The 22,385-nt window shown below is 36.4% G+C and overlaps 1 protein-coding gene across 2 annotated transcripts in view; it reads right to left on the bottom strand.

Moving 5' to 3' along the window:
* LOC121427561 (von Willebrand factor A domain-containing protein 5B1-like) overlaps window positions 1-18,794 on the bottom strand; it is a 60,008-nt gene extending 41,214 nt beyond the window's left edge. For both annotated transcript variants that reach the window (XM_041624015.1, XM_041624016.1), the window contains exons 1-2: window positions 18,001-18,794; window positions 16,745-17,532 (exon numbers count right to left, since the gene is read on the bottom strand). In XM_041624015.1, the coding sequence (XP_041479949.1) occupies window positions 16,745-17,532; window positions 18,001-18,678 (1,466 nt within the window). In that variant the 5' untranslated portion in view covers window positions 18,679-18,794. The remainder of the gene's footprint in view (window positions 1-16,744; window positions 17,533-18,000) is intronic.
* Between the last annotated feature and the right edge of the window lie 3,591 nt (window positions 18,795-22,385).

Below are 22,385 nucleotides of genomic sequence, written 5' to 3'. Positions count from 1 at the left end.
CAAAGTATTCTTACCCCCTAGCTTTATTTATTTCTCTCTCTGCATATATATATATATATCTCTTCCTTTCCCTCTTCTCTCCTCCCTCCCCCACTTTCTCACCTCCCCCTCTCCATTTTATTTTCCATCTCCCCTTTATATGGAAGAATATGTGATTCGCACTGTCTTCACATCTACTGCTGATATAGGCCCAAACCAATGTTGAATCTCATTTTTTCTTCTTTCTCTTCTCCTTCTATTTCTACATTCCTCCCTCCCTTCTCCCTCTTTTCTTTGCCTTTCCCCATCTAAAAGATGTTCTTTGTATGCACTATATTAAAATTGAATATTTCTACTCATGTATTGTACCCAGCCCCTAAGTATTCTTACCCCCTAGCTCTATCTATCTATCTATCTATCTATCTATCTCTCTTCTTCTCCCTCCCTTCCTAATTTTCTCCCCCCTCCCTCTTCATTTTCTTTTCTATTTTACCTCATATGGAGGAGTATTTGATTTGCACTGTCTTCACATCTACTGCTGATATAGGCCTTCATCAATGTTGATTCTCCTTTTTTTTCTTTCTCTTCTCCTTCTATTTCTCCATTCCTCTCCCTTTTCTCTTTCTATTCCCATTTAAAGTGATGTTCTTTATATGGATTGTATTGACATCTGAGCTTTCTCCTCATTATTGTACAATGAGTCTTATTTCCCCTCTTCTTCTCATTCTAATCATATCCCCCCATACCCATATACTGTTATTCTCATTCATTATTATACATACTTCCGGCAGGAAGTAATTACTCAAAAACCTGCATGTACCCAAATAGGTAGCCTAGCTTAGCCAGGTAATAATAATAGTAAGGAAATGAACTGAAGTGGCTTCCCTAGGTAAATATACCATCATTATTACATGTATATAGTCACCATTTTCCTATTTACTGCAGATAAAGTGATTTGCCCCTGCCAGGAATCAAACCCAGGCCCCAGACTTACAGCGCCAGTGCCCTAACCATGAGACCTTAGAGAAAGTTTGTATCAACTAAATATGTCATACAATGCTGCATTAAATTTCCCCTAAATGAGGATAATTGATTAATTCATGAGTCAACTGTTGTTTAATTAATGAGCACTCTCCACGCTATTTGATTTACATAAGCGGTGGGCTATTACTGTAACCGTAGTAACAAGCTTTAATTGAGTTGACTATAATAAAACCCTTCATTAATGATCTACCTCTTAATATACCCGCTGAATGAAGCAGGCATATTGAAAACGAAAATGAACATTACTTTTTCTTGTTAACTGCTATCTCAGATCTCGTCTTGAAACTGAATAACTTCGGCTTTGGAGTTGCATGTTCTTTTTTTATTTTCAATAAGCCTTATTGAATTGAATTGAAAAATAGTGTGCATAAAAATATGTTTTATGACCACAGATGAACAACCTCCAATGGGATTTCATCCAATATTGGTATAATCAATAGTGATTATCTACCCAAAAGGAATAAATGCATAATATAGACTCCACTAGTTCCTTAGTGAATTTCACTTACAATTATATTTTTGAAACATTTGTGTGATCACTCGGAATTCACTCCAAATTGAGTGACAATAATAACAAAAAAAAAATAATTGGGACTTATATAGTGCCTTTTCAAGATGATAAAAAATGTTTGCGGCATAAAGAAATTTAAGATTCATCATTATAAAGGTTTTGTTTAGATGTTTCTTTTAAATATATAAAGTGATAATACCAAGAAGATTAAAAAGTGAATGATTATTCTCTCTTTCAGATAGTATACACATCGCCATGGTGACTGAGGTAAGCATGTGTTATTCTCCAAAGATTCAAAATGACCTCATTAGATCAATATGATGATGGGAGACCCAGGATTTCTGCTTGCCTGGCGCCCAAGGACCCGTACGTCCTGCTTGGCTGCATCCTGGCCATGCCGCTTGACACCGGTTAACCCCCAAAGGATGGTATGAACTTTGGGTTGGAAACAAAGGGTCTGCCAGGGTCTTTGATGGAAAGAGGGGGGGGGGATCCCGAAAGGAGTTAAGACAACCTATCGGAAACATTTTTTTTCTCAAATGAATGATATAGGAATTGAAGAGTTTCATTAGATGTTCCATACCTCTCTTTTTCAATTCAATTCAATTCAATTTTTTTTTCAATTCAATTCGGTTTATTAGATATAAAACAGAATACAATGCTGTAGTCCGAAGACTAATTGTGCAAAGTTTACATTGAATATTATTTACATTTGAAAATTGTATATATATATTTAAAAAAAAATTCACATATAAATGAGAAACAGTTGGTTGATATGAGTCATGCATAAGTGAGATTTCAGTAGATAATAGTACTAGCATGGGATTCAATTAATTGTGTAGAAAATGTATCTTCAGGATAAACAAAACTAGCAAAAATCATTGAAAAGCTGGAGAGGTCTCACACAGTGCAACCTGAGGCGCCACTTCTCACTTCACACTAGTGTTTTTTTTATTTGTATTCTTCTTTCTTTCTTTCATTGTCTTCCCTTTTTTATATTAATTTCTTCAGCTTTTTTCACCACTTGAAAAATCATAGGGGGAGGCAGTTGCCCCCCCCACCCACAGTTACACTTCCCTAGCTGGAAAAAGGACGAATACAGCTGTGTATTGAGGTATTAATAAGGAAAGAAGATAAGAAGAAGGAGAGGGTAGTGGAATGAAGGGGTGAGTGAAAGAAGAATTGGGGGGAGGGGAATGTAGGAAAATGCAAACCCCAACATGAAAGGAGTACACTTGGCCAGAGCAGGGCAGAGTATGAGAGAATGGGAGGTGGAGAACAAGGGAGAGAAAGTCAAACAAACAGAGATATATGTAGATATAGGTAAATAGACAGATAGACAGCCAGACACACTATAGACAGAAAGAAAGATACACTGTAGATAGATAGATAGATGGATAGATAAACACACTGCAGACATACAGATAGATAGATATAGAGATAGATAGATACACTGTAGATAGATGGATAGATAAATAGATAGACACATATACACACTGTAGACAGACAGATACACTGTAGATAGATAGATGGATAGATAGATATATAGACAGATAGATACATTATAGATAGATAGATGGATAGATAGATCTAAGATAGACAGACAGATAGATATATACACTGTAGATAGATAGATGGATAGATAGACAGACAGACACACTGGAGACATATAGATAGATAGATAAAGAGGAGGGTAGAGTTCAGAGTATACCCTGCATTTTTTGGGGAGGGGGGGGGGGGTTCCTTGCCCCAAAAAGAAAGCAACCTCCAGTAAAAGAAAAAAAGGGGGCAATGACCCAAACTTAAGAGGGGAAAAAACCCTGAATAATATAATCCTCCATTCATCAAGATGAAAGCCTTTAGCTCAATTGATTTACAGCATTTCTTAAATCACAGTGAAATGGCTAATCATAGCCCAACATTCAGCATATTGGAACTGATTCCTGTGAGACAGTAACTGTCAATTCAGGATTTCTCCGCTATAAATTGTTGTTTTCAGGATCAGACATAAAAGCACCAAGCATAGAACTCCCAAAATGAAAGAAAGAAAGCCATGTCACTATACATTTGTAGCTTTACCAGTCTTGCAGGGGAGTCTAATATTTGTAATACGATGATTTATGTTCCAGGACAATGATAACACAGAATGGTGAAAATCAGAAAGAAATTGTAAAACTTATGGACAACTATCCTTATTTCTATGAGGAATTCAGGGATTTTCTCCCAATATGTTTGTCCCCTCTGCACATGTAGCAATGGAAATATAACACTCCGTGAAAGCAAATTACATTAAAAAAATCAACTTAGATGCAATGCTAGCTGTTTCATTATCTTATTCGTAGTTTGTGAATGTGTTGTACATTCTTTAAAATCAAATGGTTTATTCTTACTTCAATAGGGTAAGCTCATTTTAAAAAAAATCCTTACACAAATTTTGATTAAAATACAGATGGCACCCCAGGGGTTTTCCCTAATCACCACCATAGACTTAGCACAGCTGCTGTTTTACAAAAACTAAAAACCTGAAAAAATACATCAAGGAAAAAAATTATGCAAAAAGATCTTGCAAATAATTCTTTCAAAACTAGGTTTGTGAATTTGTGGTATATGCCTATTCTACAAACATAACACTCTTACCTGAATATGCTGAGTTATTATCATTTTTCACTTTTTTAATAAGCATTGCAAAACAAGCCTGCAAAGAGACAGCACACTTGGGGTTTTTCCCTAATCACAAATATGTTGACACGTAGCACAGCTTGGCCCGGTCTTACAAAGAGTTACGATTGATCCGATCAACCTCAAGTATATGGAAATCCATCAATGTCATCGTTTTTTCTTCTGGAAATTTACAAAATATCCTTTGTAAAAAGAAGCACACAGAATTTTCAATAAAAATATGAATATATGACTATACATCACATCTAGAATATATTCTAGACAAACATGTATTTTTATTAAAATGTTGACGTTGCAGGCTTTCCATAGTTGTGGTTGATTTGATAAATCGTAATTATTTGACAGGGCCCTGATGTTTCACTCAAAAGACACATCAAGACAAATCATGCACATCAATCTTAGAAAGGTATTCTTATAAAAATGCTTTCAGGAAATTGACTGCATCATAAATCCATTACAATTTATGCTGACTATATACAGTAATATAATTCTCATGTAAAAGTGGTCTGCAATCAGTGACAGATCTATTTATATATTCATTTATTCATAATTTATACTAAAATTCCATTAAAGCACATGCGAACCAATAGCGCCATCTTGAGTCCTCAACTACTCATATCTGGCCACTTTCCTGACCCATAATCATGATAATGCTAATGTAGTCTAGTAATATAGACCCACTTGAATGATAACATGCTAATTAACACATTTATACTGCAATAATATGTTACCAAGTAGCAAAACAATAACTTTTCCTCTTAAAACATTTTATGATCTCTATACAAATACAATTACAGGTCAATTTATTCTGTGTAGCATTAGTAGATATCTGAAAATGTACATTTTAAGACAATGTATTTATAACACACAGTCAATGAGAGACTACACACAGTTCACTCTCCCTTTAAGAAAATTTACAACCAAAATCTCTTTTAGATCTATCACCAAAGTTATACTGTTATACTTTAATTGAAGAAATATGAAAAGAGCCACCATTTATTAAGATCAATATGTCTGATCTAAATTGAGCTGTTGCCAAGTTCATATTTTTCTTCAACTGTAGATCAATATCTTTATTCCAATACACATTGATTATTCTTTAGCATTCAAAGTAGATTTCCTTAGATGCATTTAATTGACTGAATTCCTCCAGCTATTCTTCAATTTAAGAGGAATAGAGATGTGCATTAATTTCATTCAAATATGACAATGTTTTTTTTATTTTCTTCATCAGTATAGCTATTACTTAATTCATTATTTTATAATATTTTCTTTTTCTCATTCTGCTTATTATCATTAAATTCATCATCATCATTACTATTTTTATTATTTTACATCATTATTATTACTACTATAATGATCATTATTTTACATCATAAATATTACTATCATTATCATTACTATTTTAAATCATAATTATTACTATCAAATAACATTATCATTATGATTTTACATAATTATTACTAATATTATCACTATTATTATTTTACTTCACAATCATTACTATCAATTTCATTATAACAATAGTTATTTTCATCATCCTTGTAGGGGGATTTGGCAACACAATAGGTCACATGAAAGGAAACTCCATCCATGTCAGTTAGGGAGAATTTTAAACAATCAGAGGGAGCAGAAGAATTCTCCCCAATGCCATACTCTGCCAGTCATCAGATAGATCCAGACGGAGCATCTTCAGTATATGGAGCTCGAAGAGAACTTGACACTGAAGGCCCTTGAGAATGACATGCGAGGGCACTGACCAAATATATTTACATAGTAATCCCACTTGCCATAAACGTAATTGCCAATTTGGGATGTCCGGCAGTGTAGTGATTACATACAAGAGGTAAACAGGAGGACTCAGGAGATCATTATGTATCATTATTTATATCATATTTAGCCATCAGGGAATAAAGCGGTTTCCTGGGAATGAAATGGCTTGCAGCTTGCACCCTTCGAAGAAGCCATCTCCCAGCACCCCCCCCCCCCGCTTGTCTCGAAACGTTGTGCTGAGTGTAGAGTGGTGCATTACTGTACCCTTTCCAGACAAGCGACGATGGGGGGGGGGGGTTTTCTCAAAAGTGTGTGAACTAGCCTTCTACGTCAGTTGAATAAAATGAAGCCAATTTGACATAAACTGGTGCAGAAAAAAAACTTGTCAACAAGGCAATGTCTCTCTTAATGTATTGAAATTTATGCTTTCTCTCCACGATTAATTACTCACTCAAGTTTTTAGTATTTTTTTGATCGTGAGGATTTTATATGCATATTGCGAGTATGAAACTGATTTACATTAAGGGCAGGCGAGGGCAGCCGGCCCTCTTCCGCCAGCCTGGAGGGGGAAACTCACACATGCATTACAATCCAATCCCCACGGCTCGACAGCACTTGAGACTACTTTTTACATCTCTCATAATGGCCTAGCTCCTTCAAGCAAAGTTTGAAATCAAAATCAAATATTCCACTCCATGGCCGCTGTAATTGCCTGGATTCCCTCAAGAAAACCTCCCATCCAACCCACTGTAACCTCCATCATTTCACTGTCCTCAGCTAGTCTACCAGAACAGACTCCAACATGAAACCTGTCGATCCTCAGGTAGTCAAGGAGAACAAATTCCAACTTGAAACTTGTCAGTAGTGGTAATGAGTCTTCAGATAAAGGACTTGCCCCACCCCCCAGAAAAAAAACAACAATAACACAAGAAAAAAATTAAAGAAAATAAGGTTCAAATATGAAATATTTTCTGAATTCAGATAATTATCTAAAACTGTTTCTTTATCAACATTCATTACTTCTTTTAAGAATCTCTAAAACTATGTCCTTTTAAGACCATCATCAACATTCATGAACTCTTTAATTAAAGGAAATAACTTATAACTTGTAGAACTTACGTTTAGTATGTACAGTATTATCCATAAGTATGACCGGGGAATGACTTCCTCTCTATACATGAATCAAGTGAATTTCATATACACAAACTTTTGGCTTAACTGGTTCTTACGCCTACTTCCTTGTTTTTATTACACTAAATCCTACAATTCTTTTGTAAAGTGTTTGGAAATGACTGGAAGAAATGATTTGTTTTGAATTTGAATCAAGTATTGAATCCATGGTTTGATATTTCATGCAAATGCTTTCAAATCTATAGTATTAATACTCATCCACAAGTCATCTCCCATCGTCTTTATTTAGATTGATCCAGTTGCTTCCAGACTCGACATGATATTGAATGAAAATTGATGTGCAGCTTAATATGGCAGCCTGCCTGGAGTTCCAGAACAAGCATGCCAAGATTTTCATCAAATTGCAATAAATATGTCCGATGTAATTAACAGAATATTTAAACTTTCATCATGCAGAAGAATAAGATGGAAAGTCAGTGAGATAAATGGATAGCATAAAATGAAAATGAATAGATAAGAGTGAGAGGGGGGGGGGGGTACAGCTAACCTATTTTGAAGGTTTGAGTACTATGACAGTTCAAAAGCAAATCCTTTTTCAGGAGGTTTTAATAATAATAATAATTGGCTTTATTACAATTGGCTTCATCAATGTACGACTGCTCAAAGTGCTTCACAATTATTATTAACCAGTCACTGGATTCATAGCCTTTTAGCAGCCTGTTAGCCGCACACTTGCTAAACCAACCACAATGACAGGTGTTTCCTAGCGTTACCCAATCAGCATCTGGGTAAGAGTAGCAAAGTGTGGATTGACGACTTGCCAAAGGGCGCTAGGCCATGGTGGGATTCGAGCACACGACCCTCTGATTACAACGCAAGAGTTGGAACCGCTACACCACGGCGCTCCCACGGTTTGCAATTCCAAGGGTTGTTCCAAATATGAAATAAGGTTTATCATTCTGAAGGCTTGATGATTTCAAAGGGTAAATAAGGTTTGTATAGCAATGACCCATGTATGAAAAAGAAGAGAAAGATAAATCTGGAAAGAGAGAGAGAGAGCTGACGATGTCTCGCCATTGCCAGTATTGACAACCACTCACTTTCCCCCCAACGACTTCCGGCCATATACAATATTAAAAAAACAAGAAGTGAAAGCAAATTTCTCTCAGAGTACCTGGAGACTTTCATAATGGAGATGTACATGTTGCCGCAGCAAAAGCAAACAAACGGTTAAAATTTCGGTTGCGGAAGCATCAGATTGACATGTAAATCTGATGTCCTTTGCTTGGAATCGCACTAATGCAAAAATCAGAAATGTCAACCGTGCTATCTCTATGCCTTTATTGCCTTGAGGATCGGAGGGCAACCGAGGGGGTTTGTTTAACCGATAAATGGCAATCTCTCCTCAAGCTAAAGATAAATGCCAGTCGTGGGAACGATCTCGAAATGAGTTTGTATAGAATCCAATCGAATGACCACCAAAGCCTCCGTATACTATGCATTAAGTAACAAAATACGTGGCCGTGGATTCTGGAGGCAACTGCGTAGTTGTTGAGAAATTAGCAAAAACAAAATTCAAAACTCATATGACATTTCATAAATTATACAAAAGGGAACATAATAAGCCACAACAAAGTTTTTCTTAGACGCATTTCACAGGAGAATCCAAACCATACAAAAATTCTATACATGACATTACGTAAATATATATATTTTTTTACTTTATTTCAATTTAACAGAAAACTATTGGTTGTATTGTAAAATTTTCCTATGGATAATCTGAAGGTCATCATTTTCCATAATAAAAGAAAATTCTCAAATATAAGTTAATTTTACATTGCCAGTGGGTGGATATTTTCGATGTCACTCTGTAACTGTCACTATGTAACTGAGTTAACGTTTTAAGTCGTAATTAATAAAATAAAACACCAATTTTTTTAAATGTAATTCAGTATATCATAGCTAGAACAGAGAATCCAATCAATCACTCAAAGTTGTGATAACCATTTAAACTACACAGAGTTTGAACGATACGTTCATCCTAAAAAAATGCATGTCCACAGTTTATCACTCCATCACCGTGTTTATGAATATTCATATCTCATTAATGAAGTGGATCGCTAAAACAAATTTTATCATTTTTAAAAGTTGGTTTCAGGTCAGGTATAATTTCTTTGCAAATGATTCAAACATGGGTGGTAAACATGTTTGAATGCTAAAATTTGTTTCTGAATATCACTCCATTACCTTGGAACTGCCCTTCTTTCAGCTTAGATTTCATACGATTTCATTAAGTTCAGTTTATCTTACTGTACCAGCTCCAGATCTTCTGTGATATGGTGACAATAATAATCTTGATTTTACAGACTTTCTCACGAAATGTTTACTACAACCTTTCTTCAATGGAGACATCCAAAAGAAGGTAGCAATACGCTGGTTTTGATAGAATTAAGTAAAGCACAATCTTGACTATTAAAAGGTTAATGAAAGTTGAAGTGCATAATAACCCACAAGATACAGCATCTATGTTTGACAGCAATTTAATAAGAAGTTTCTAACTTGATAGAAAATTGTGAGGATTTATGCCACATGCATATCCCTATCTCCATCATTGTTTTGGATTTTTTGGTTTATTCTCCAAAATTCACAAAAACAACATCCAGAGGTGTACATAAGAACATACAAAAGCAAGATGTAAAATAACACAAGAAACAAACCTATACAAAAATACCAAAGAGACATGAGGATATTGAAACCGGAGGACACCTCGCTCAGCTCTGACCATAGAGAGTATTGTTCTTCCAGTAAATGTAAATTTTATATTATCATCAAAGAAAAAACTACAAGTGGTTAGCAAAGACATAGACACCGTTCTCACTATCTCATGAAACTAGTTTACTGGAAACTTGTTTAGTGGAAACTAGTTTAATGTGTGGTGAGACAATCAAAGCGATCTTGGAAGCGATCTTCCAAAGATCGCTTTGCCTCGTTAAACTGGTTTAACGCGAGGACACAACCATTCTTTGGGAAGCGATCTTCGCACATTTTGAGCACATTACTCCACATGACAGGTGTAGAATGCCGATACTGCGGTTTCGAATTTCGCACAAAACGTGTCACCCCAACTGAGAGCGTTTCAATAGCAACAAGATTGCTTTACGTGAAGTGGTTTTGAAAACCACTTTGGTGTGATCAAGTGAGAACGCTAGCAAAGCAATCTTTCAAACTGGTTTCCTGAATCGGTTTCCAGTAAACCAGTTTCAGAAAGCATAATGAGAACAGTGTCATAGAGAGTGGATAGGGCATCCTATAGGCTATTATGAGAGCATTGATCTCTAAATTGAGATACTTTGTAGAACTCCATGAGAGTAGTTGCAGGCTTTTTATTACAGTAATAGCTGCAGGCTATTTGGAAAATAGGCATTTGGCTTCTATCAGCCACAGTCTCTTTCCATACAATCTACACTAAAAGTCTCTGCAGGTCGACGGGGGAAGTCTCATCTTAATACGAGCTGATAGTCTTGCCATTTGCTGTTAGACAATACAACATCCTCAAATCCTTTATGTCCCTAAACTATCACGGTTTGGTTGATTTGATTTAAGAGTCTTGTCGAGTTGCAATAGAAAAGCAAACTAAATTGCAACTCCTATCTCTAGGCTACGCAAATACATCACAATAAAAGAGATTCACTTGAATATATTCTCATTCTTTATAAGATGATCGAAGTCTTGCTCAAAAATAAAAGGTTAAAATTGGTTTTCAATTAACTTACAAAGAAATGTCAGCAGATTCCATATGTAGGATTGGAATATGGGCCTACCTAATTGTAGTTCAATGTTTATGAATGTTAACATACATGAAAGAAATCTTACGACTTTTCATACCATGTTATATGCATTTGCGACTGAGTAGGGCCTAAATAAAAAAATAATGATGGCACAATATATTCTACATTCATTATTATTGCAAATCACTTCCTGTGAACTATGTACATTTATGTCATTTCTCTGTATCCAACGGAAGAACATTAATGTTAAATCAACATTGCTAAATTGGGCTATTCTCCATACGTGATCTCTAAATATGTTTACACTCTTTTCATATATTTTTAAAAATCTTTTTTTCTCATTCGGAATAAAAATGAAGAAACAAACGTAGGCATCTCCTAAATCCTGTGCAACTTGCCAAATTACAATGGGACTAATAAGTCATTTTTACAAAAAGACATCTCAATAGGAAATATCTCTGGGGATATATTACTCAAATCCCTTATTTCATATAGCTTGTTTGTTAGCAAAGCTTGTAAATTAGCTTCTACATTTGATGGAAGCAGAAAAGGCATAAAAGGATAAGATAATTTGCATTATTGAGACTTCCAGGGCCAAGTCTTAAAAAGAGTTACAATTGACCCGATCAATCTCAAGTATATCTAAATCCATCAATGTCACAATTTTTTCTTCAGGAAATTTGCCCAGTGTCTTTTGAAAACAAAGAGAAGCATACCGAATTGTCCAGAAAAAACAGTGAATGTATGAATATACATCATTTCTAGAAAATATTTTGAACAAACATGTATTTTAGATGTTGACATTGCTAGCTTTCCATAGTTGCTATTGATTGGATCAATCGCAACTCTTCGCAAGACGAGGCCCATGTCTGTAATATTCCATGCATTTATTTATACCTTGCAAGCTTATGCATGTTTTAATGAATAAAAAGTATGAAAAAATAGCCACCCCCGGTCATTCAAAAAATAGTTTTTCCCCCAACAACTAATGGTTTACATTGTTGTTTTTCCATTCATTCTTTAGAATGAGATTTTACCACATTTTCGATTATCTCAAATAATTACAATGAAGGCAGAATTTTGTTTAAAATACATTTTTTTAATAAAGTTACTATGTTCAGAATACAACATGAAAAAAAAAACTTTGTCCTCAAATGTTTTCATCTATTTATCATTTGTGACCTGACATACCAAGACCAACAATAAGTGACCAAAATGAATATTGAGATTTTTATTGAGCTTTTCCTGAGCTTTAAAATGATACATAATATGTTAAAATTGATCCATTATAACCATTACATGTACTTGATTGAATGCAGAGGAAATTGGGCAAGAGCTTAAAAAATAAGGAGAAAGCAGGTTTTGAAGTTTGTGGTTCACTTTAATAAGCATGAGATGTGCATACTGCATAATCTCAGTGAAACTTCCAAGCAGTCTGAAATAGTGTCCAAGAAACTCTTGTATCCTTTTTTTTAATTCAACTTCACGACTTCAAATTTTAACAGTATAGAGAAGAAGAACTGCTCTGTCAGATAAATCATGTTTTTAATTTTTTGATTGTGGGGTCTAAATTTGTAGTATTTTGGCTATTGACAGAAAACCTTACCTGGCGACTTATTGGTGGTTTTGGGGTGATAGGTCACATTTTGAGTTCAACCACTATGAGCAGAGAACTACTCATTATCTTCAAACTGATAGGTGGACATAGGAAATGGGAAAATCTTGATTGAACTACAAAGACAAAGGATCAAAATCAAAATGATTGTAGAAACTGATTTAAAGAGAAATTCCAGTAGTTGCAGTAAACACTGATTTCATGAGAAAGTCTGTAAAACAAGGCTTAATTGTCTTTATATCATCGAGGATCTAGATCTGGTACAGTTACATTGACTGAACTTTGTGAAATCTTGAAATCTACGCTGAAAAATGTTCTCACCGAAGATCCCCAACACAGATAAGCGCACGTGGGACAATGTATAATTATTGCTTAGAGCGTCGGGCCCGACGCTCTACCCGAATCCTGTGCTTATTTGCTGATTTCTCAGCAATTACACGATTTCTTCCAGAATCCTTTGGCACATGCGTTTTATTCATACAAACAGACACTTTGGTGGTCATTTCATTGGATTCTGTATGAACTTATTTTGATATCGTTACCAAAACTAGCATTTACCTTTAAGATATTGCTTGATTTTATTAGGAAAAGTATAGTTGGTTGCAACCTGGTTGGTTGATGATACAAGTAAAGCTATTGGTCGCTAATCAGGAATGCAAACAAGCAGTGGTGTATCCGGGACACCCCTCGATCCCCCTGCATGTTTAGCATTGCCCATTGAACTTACATATCAATTGCACTATACAGTCTGGTTTTCTTTCCCCTTTCCTTTCGAGGCCTCCATCACTTTCAAGCTCCAAGCTTAAGATGGAAGTCTCCCACATTTCTATATATGTTCAGTAATTTAAAGAAAAATGTATGTATAGATATAATTTTCACAGTACAGTTGATATTTTATGATTTATGTACATTATTCATTATGTTTGAAAAAATATTTGCCTATTATGTAATATTGAAAAAATTATTATACTTGTATATATACTTCGTTTTTGTTTTTGAAATGTGGAAATAAAATAAATCAAATAGCTAAATTGCCATCTGTGTCCCCTCAATTTCCAAATTTGCTCTTTAATTGCCCCCTTTTTCATAAACCTGGATCCACCCCTATTTGTTCATAATCATTCACAAGTATGTGCTATAGCCTGTGCATATATCACTTTTATTTGCCATGAATAAAAAGTATTGCGTTTATCCACCCTTCACTATCTTGACAAGAACTTTATGGTATGGTCACACCTCCCAAGCGTTGTTGGAGCGGTCGTGGAGCAGAGAGAAAAAATCATCACCGCTCGCTACCATTCACCAATTTTGATTTTGTTTGTTTTGTTTTCGATTTTTTCCCCAATTTTGTGAGCGAAATTCGACCCTCTCTCCCTTCCGCTCCACGACCGCTCCAACAACGCTCGGGCGGCGTGACCAGGCCTTTAACATCTAAAGGTGTTTGGTGACACCGGGCATTAAAGTAAGAGCCACTTCAAAATGGAATGCAATATCGTACCATATATCCTGCCTGACTTGTTGAATGCGCTCCGTGTAAGCCCCAGCAGAGAATGATTGCTTATGGTCACAGCTAGAAGGGAATAACTCTTGCACAACATGATGTAACTTAAACCCTTTCAACTCTGACCAGAAGGTAAGTAGATAGATGGAGCTTTAAGACTGGCATGTTGCACACAGTGTGCATGGGACTACCGCACATTTAAATCCTTACATTACATTGCAAATCTGTGCCAAATCATGAAAATTACGCAGACTGCATGAACACGTAAAAAAATGAAACTTTTATGATTTCATGCAACAAAAAAAAAAGGAAAGTGGAGATGTGACATCATCAGCCCACCTTATGAATATTCATGACGATGTGCATATAACTGTTTTCACAAAATATTGATAAACTTTAAAATTCAATCACTTCACTATTTTTTATCGGATTTTGATGAAATTTTCAGCATTTTGCTTCATGAATTTTACTCTATTTAATAAAAAAATAAACATATCCAGCCTGGACCATCCCTTTAAAATATTGAAATTTCTTGATGGACAACAGGTCTCATCCTCCCGAGACCCATCCATGTCATTTTCTGTTCTATGAAAACAAACTTTATATCAAGGTTGAATTTCTCCTAAAGATGCCCATGTATACATTCAGCTCTCATCATGGAATGCATACAAGCACTCCGCATCGATATTTTCTCCACATTGCTCACTAAACTATACGGATGCAGCTTTATTTATAGCCAAGATTTACGCCTCATTTCTCGTAAACTCTCTCCTTTCCACCAAAATTGCCCAGAGGAAGGTAAACGTTGTTGAAACGATTTCATGCTCCCGCAATTTCTTGCGTTGTTACAATTTGTAATTACAATCAGAATGCAGTGCTGAGCAGTGTTTTTTAATATGTTTTGATAGGGCGATGGTTAAATAACACTGGGTAATGTATCAAATCTCTGACTGTCATACAATCAAAACAGATGACAGGTAAAATTACAACGCGTACATTCGTAATTCCGAAACACGTAAATTGCCTATACCTCGATGTTCGTTAATCCGAAAACGTAAAAGGGTTCGTTAATCCGAACATTTGTAGCGTTATTCCAAAGGTTCGTTATTCCGAAGGTTCGTATTTCAGAAGATTCGTTATTCCGAAAATGAAGTGAGGTTCGTAATTCTGAAGGTTCGTTAATCTGAAGAAGAAATGATGTTCGTTAGTCCGAAAACTAAATGATTAACTAACCTTATTTCGATTTTAGGATAAGCGAACCTTTGGAACATCGAACCTTACTTCGTTTTCGGATTATCAAACCTTCGGAATAACGAACCTTTGGAATAATGCCACAAATGTTCGGATTAACGAACCCTTTTACGTTTTCGGATTAACGAACATCGAGGTATAGGCAATTTACGTGTTTTGGAATTACGAACCTTCGGAATTACGAATTGTAACTAAACTACATAACAGGGAGAATGAGAGAAATTTTCCTTAAAATAACAGTAATGAAATGATACTAAAGCCAAAATGAAATGAAACAGGAAGTCAAGCTATTAGTATTAAAAAAAATCATTCAAAAGTCCAGCCAATTAACATTTTTTGTGTATTTGTAATTTTTTGTATTTTTCTGCATTATGCACCAAAGTGTAGTTACAATTGATATAATTATTCTATGTGCATAAGGAACAAAATAGACATGCAATGTGTAAAAGTGCCAGATTTATTTGGCCTCTTGGCTGTTGCTTAATTAAAGGGATGGGCAAGGCTAAAAATATTTATATCTTGATACATACAGTAGAATTCACTTAGCAAAAGGCTGAAAATATTATAAAAATCGGATAACAAATAATAAAGTTATTGAATTTAAAATTTAGCAATATTTTGTGAAAACAGTCGTCATGAATATCCATTAGTTGGCATTAGATGATGTCACATCTTCACTTTCCCTTTTCTTATGTTATTACATAAAATCATAATTTTTTCATTATTTCGTACTTGTGTGAATAACATGTCTCCCTTACAATGAAATAAGTTGCAGCAATAAATATCTAATGCACTATATCAGTTTTAAATCCAATTTTTCTAGTTCTTGGAGGAAAAAATTTGAATAAACCTAATTTCATATGATAAAATACAAAATAATTGGGGATGTGACATCATCAGACCACCTAATGAATATTCAACATGACTGTTTTCACAAGATATTGCTAAACTTTAAAATTCAATAACTTTGTTATTTGTTATCCGATTTCGATGAAATTTTCGGCATTTTGCTCAGTGAATTCTACTCTATTTAATAAGCTTTAAAAAATACTTTCAGCCCAGATCATCCCTTTAAGATACAAATTCCACCTCTAAGTTTGGTTTGTACATATCTTAACTGGTTTATCCCCACTAACACCTCAATTCGCACTGATTCAAACTTATTTTGAAATATGTTAAATAATTCAATATAATAATATTTCTATGATAGATGACAAATAGGGAAAGAAGTAATAAACAATATTTTTTAACAAATGCCCCCCCCAAAAAAAAAAGATGTCCAAATTGATTATGGATCCGGCAACATAGTATAATGCAAGAGAAGGGCTGTTATCATAAGCAGATCCTGGGGCATAACGTCCCAAAATGACATCTAATTATATACACACCATAACAAACAAGTTGTATTATTACAGAATGGAGACACAAGTACATGAATAATAAGTGCTAATGAAGAAAGAGGCAGACCTTACCTTGTATGTGGGACATTGCATCGCACCATGTCAAGGATCTCAGCTGTGTTGTTAGCACCACCGTCTGTTACGATGAAGATCTGTCTTGGACACCCTCTGACTACAGGATGTCTGTACACCCACTGCAATGGCACCAGAAGATTAGCCATAGATCCTAGATCTGCCCTCATACACCTCAGGTAGGCACTTGCCTCACTGACATTGTCCTGGGTGTATGGACGGCTCGACTCAAAGAGCGGCTTGTAGGCCGAGCCAAAGCCGATGATGTTGAACCGGCAGTTCATGGGCAAACTCTTGAGCACCATCATGAGTGTTTCCCGTGCGTTGGCAATGTACTCCCCGCTCATGCTTCCGCTCCGGTCAACCAGAAGGACGTACTCTCCAGGAACATCAAACCGATAGGTCAGCATCTGCTGCGTAAGCTTCTCAAAGTCGGGGCAGTAGTTGAGCATCAGGACTGGGTTGTGCATGACATCCTTGAGCAGACGCTTCTGCAGGAATACCCGTGTTTTGTCCTCATCGTCTGTTGTCTCCACTGGGTTCTTGTACTCGTTTTCGGTCTTGACGAATTGTTCATAGGCAGTTGGGCTGATGTCCCCGTGCTCTAGGATCACGACTGGGATGTGTGGCTTCGGGTAGTGGATCGTGATGGATAGATCTCGATCCATCTGGTGGGGTTCAGCTAAAGTCACAAAGACATTAGAAGCATTTGCAGCAAATGGTTCTGCATCTACACGGACAGCATGCGAAGAGCTTGAGACTCCAGAGAGTAATGACGGAGCTCGGATCTGGACAGGAAAACATAAAGAATGCAGACTTTTTTAATTTTCTCTGAATGTTGCAAGCAAACAAACCAATAATAATGAGTACACGTATATGCTTGCAAAAGTATGTTTTCATAATTAAGGGTCAAACTGCAGAATTTCATTCATGACTCCCCCAAAAAAATTAAATAATAAATAAAAACAAAGTTAAATGAATTAATGTTATTGAAGTAAAATATCTATTTTATAATAAATTGGTAAAACTAACTAGATATTCAATGAAATTTGATGAAAATTATGAATACAATGCAATAATTAGAAAAAAAATCCCAGGAAAGGCAGGGACAGACTGCTATCCCAAGTAATCATTATACCACTGAATATAAACTATGAGAATTAAAAGAAAACAATTCTTTGTTAACATTTTGCAGGACACTACATAAAATACCTTATTGAAAAAGAAACAGGAGAAGTTTTCAAGAATTGAATTACCTCAAGCTGGAATTCAAATTCATATTCCTGTGGATTTTCTCCGACCTCATCGGCTATGTCCAGAAGGGACCTGTGTAAATGTTCTGTTGTGTTACTGGGTGAGGGCGATGATGATGATGTCGTCTGCGATGTCTGCGGCTGGCTTGGAGGCTGCTGAGGTTGGGGACCATTCTCTTTGGTCTGGGGTTTCTTATAACGGGGTGTGAAGACACTTGGAATATGCAGCTTTGCCTCGCCCAAAGACCCGGTGTTCATGAGCGAAGATATACTTAGGAGGATTGTTACAGTTCCGTGGGGTCGGATCGTTCCAAGGTTTGAACAGAAGACACGGGCGTTGTGGAACTCGGAGAGCGCAAACTTTCCAGGGGGCAAGACGTTGGGTTGGTTAGGGGTGACGGTGATGCGTCCGGTCAGGATCTCGTTGAAGTGCTCGACCTGGGTGCGGTCTTTGAGGTGGACAGTGATGGTACGGCCTTGCAGCATCCGCGCCTCGAACGCAGCCACCGTTGTGTTCTCGTTCATCTTGAAGCAGAAGACACCCTCGACGACATGATCCTCTTGGTTGAAGTAGGTGAGTGAAGCGGCAATTCCGACGGAGAGACCATTGACGCATGCTGACACGCGGGCAGCTTGGAGGGACAAGGGCGCCCTCGTGTGGCGATTGATCAGGCCTGGCATGGTGATTCTTTTCTTTGTTCACTTTTATCCAGTGAAAGTGAATTACGACTGGGGATGAATTGTCTCAGAGTTTCTTGATATACTAGCCAATCTCATGCTTGAAGTTGTCTCTGAATTCATCTGTAAGGAATATAAAGAAATAAAGAAACACCTGTTTTAAATCAGAGATGAAATAACCTCATAATTTGACATTGCATCATTATAATTCAAAGAAACATGAGGGTTTTTTTACCCTTGCCATCCAATAACTGTAGCATAAAAAAAATCTGAAAGGAATCTTTTAAAATTAAAAAAACAAAGAACAACCTAAACTTCTTAAACTGTTGTCTTTTAAAAGTTCTTTAATATCTAACAAAACTAATTTAAGATTAATTAATTTCTGTTATTTTCTCAATACCTCTCACACTCTCTGCCCACTTTCTCGTCTTTTCCTCTACTCTCTTTCTTTCTCTTTGTTTCTCTATAAACTATAAATGTTTTCAAAAATCGTCAGATGATCTTTGAAATTAGCTTCTAAGAGCTGAAACAAATAATTTCTAAATCTGCAGCTGTCTTTACACTAACTTCATATCTTACAAAGATAGCTAAACAGGAAAAATTCTGAATTAGAAATTGGACAACACTTTAATACTTTGCTCCTGATATCAACTTCATCAATATCTACATGTATCTTGCATTCAGCTTGAAAGGCATGAAATGTACACAAAGGTGATATTGATCCCAGCTGTAAATAAATCTGAAAGTTCCTGTGATTGTTTTTCCATGAGATTCAAATAAAGAACAAGTGGAATGCCTCTGACCGTCTTACCTGCATCACGCGATTCAACATAGCAGCATTGCTGACTTTGAAAACTACTATAACTCACAAAATATGTTCAGTGATACTTGGTTACTCTTACGTTTTATGAACTAGACCAATACACCTACAGAGATAGGATGGTAATTCAACAAATACCCCCAATGTGGCCAAAATTCACTGACCTCACATGACCTTTGACCTTGATCATGTGACCTGAATCTTGCACAGGATATTCAGTGATACTTAATTACTCTTATATCCAAGTTTCAAAAGTCAGATCAATAAACTTGCAAAGTTATGATGGTAATTCAACAGATACCCCCATTATGGCCAAAGTTCATTGACCTTTGACCTTGGTCATGTGACCTAAAATGCGCAAAGGATGTTCAGTGATACTTGATTACTCTTATGTCCAAGTTTTATGAACTAGACCAACACACTTTCAAAGTTATGATGGTAATTCAACAAATACCCCCAATTCGGCCAAAGTTCATTGACCCTAAATGACCTTTGACCTTGATCATGTGACCTGAAACTTGCACAGGATGTTCAGTGATACTTGATTACTATCATGTCTAAGTTTCATGAATCAGATCCAAAAACTTTTAAAGTTTTTATTGTAATTCAACAGAAACCCCTAAATCGGCCAAAGTTCATTGACCCTAAATGACCTTTGACCTTGGTCATGTGACATGAAACTCATGCAGGATGTTTGGTGATACATGATTGAGCTTATGTCCAAGTTTAATGAACTAGGTCCATATATTTTCTAAGTTATGATGACATTTCAAAAACTTAACCTCAGGTTAAGATTTTGATGTTGATTCCCCCAACATGGTCTAAGTTCATTGACCCTAAATGACCTTTGACCTTGGTCATGTGACATGAAACTCTAATAGGATGTTTAGTAATACTTGATTAACTTTATGGCCAAGTTTCATGAACTAGGTCCATATACTTTCTAAGTTATGATGTCATTTCAAAAACTTAACCTCAGGTTAAGATTTGATGTTGACGCCGCCGCCGTCGGAAAAGCGGCGCCTATAGTCTCACTCTGATATGCAGGTGAGACAAAAATGGGAAATAATCACTTTCCATATCATTCATGGCCCTGGGCCGGAAGCAGGGGGTCCTAAAGCACCCAGGATTTTAACAGGGGGGGGGGGAGGGTGCTGCGTATATCAAACAGGTAGCGCCCCTGGAATTCAGACTGGGCGTTGTGGCGTGCGCCTGTAATCCAAGCTGTGGGGAAGTTACAAATTGATGCAGAGGTTCGAGGTTCGAGCCCTGATCACGTCTTTCGGATAGTGACGTTAAACGTCGGTCCCAGACGTAAATAATCATACCTGATTGATACACGTCTGACAAAACTCAAATACACACACACACAGATTGGTATGCTAAAAATATATAACAAGTGGAATGCCTCTGGCCGTCTCACCTGCATCACGCGGTTCAATATAGCAGCAGTGCTGACTTTGCATACTACTCTAACTCGCACAAGATGTTCAGTGATACATGGTTACTCTTATGTCCTCTTTTTATGAACTAGACCAATAAACTTACAGAGATATGATGGTTATTCAACAAAAAACCCCAACATGGCCAAAGTTCATTGACCTTACATGACCTTTGACCTTGATCATGTGACCTGAAACTGGAACAGGATGTTCAGTGATACTTGATTACTCTTATGTACAAGTTTCATGAATCAGATCCATAAACTTTCAAAGTTATGATGGTAATTCAACAGATACACCCAATTCGGCTAAAGTTCATTGACCTTTGACCTTGGACATGTGACCTGAAACACGCACAGGATGTTCAGTGATACTTGGTTACTCTAATGTCCAAGTTTAACGAACTAGATCAATAAACTTTCAAAGTTATGATGGTAATTCAACAGATACCCCCGATTCGGCCAAAGTTCATTGACCCTAAATGACCTTTGACCTTAATCATGAGACCTGAAACTTGCACAAAATGTTCAGTGATGCTTGATTACTATTATGTCCAAGTTTCATGAATCAGATCCATAAACTTTCAAAGTTATGATGGGAATTCAACAGATATCCCCAATTCGGCCAAAGTTCATTGACCCTAAATGACCTTTGACCTTGATCATGTGACCTGAAACTTGCACAAAATGTTCAGTGATGCTTGATTACTATTATGTCCAAGTTTCATGAATCAGATCCATAAACTTTCAAAGTTATGATGGGAATTCAACAGATATCCCCAATTCGTCCAAAGTTCATTGACCCTAAATGACCTTTGACCTTGGTCATGTGACGTGAAACTCATGCAGGATGTTCATTGATACTTGATTAACCTTATGTCCAAGTTTCATGAACTAGGTCCATATATTTTCTAAGTTATGATGACATTTCAAAAACTTAACCTCAGGTTAAGATTTCGATGTTGATTCCTCCAACATGGTCTAAGTTCATTGACCCTAAATGACCTTTGACCTTGGTCATGTGACATGAAACTCTAATAGGATGTTAAGTAATATTTGATTAACCTTATGGCCAAGTTTTATTAACTAGGTCCATATACTTTCTAAGTTATGATGTCATTTCAAAAACTTAACCTCAGGTTAAGATTTGATGTTGACGCCGCCGCCGCCGCCGCCACCGCCGCCGCCGCCGCCGCCGTCGCCGTCGCCGTCGCCGTCGGAAAAGCGGCGCCTATAGTCTCACTTTGCTTCGCAGGTGAGACAAAAATTTGACAAAATCAAATTAATTTCATAGAGAAAACAAGGGCCCTGAGCCCCTGATACTATTCTATCTATATGACAACTTTTCTTCAAAACAGTACATAGACTGTAAACAGATATGCTTCAACCCTTGTTCAATCGAATTTGTTTTGAGAATTCAACCACACTGTGGATATATGGCAACAGCTG

Source organism: Lytechinus variegatus, chromosome 14 (genome assembly GCF_018143015.1).
Source record: "Lytechinus variegatus isolate NC3 chromosome 14, Lvar_3.0, whole genome shotgun sequence".
Classification (NCBI taxonomy): Eukaryota; Metazoa; Echinodermata; class Echinoidea; order Temnopleuroida; family Toxopneustidae; genus Lytechinus; species Lytechinus variegatus.
This window is presented reverse-complemented; position numbering and strand designations above follow the sequence as displayed.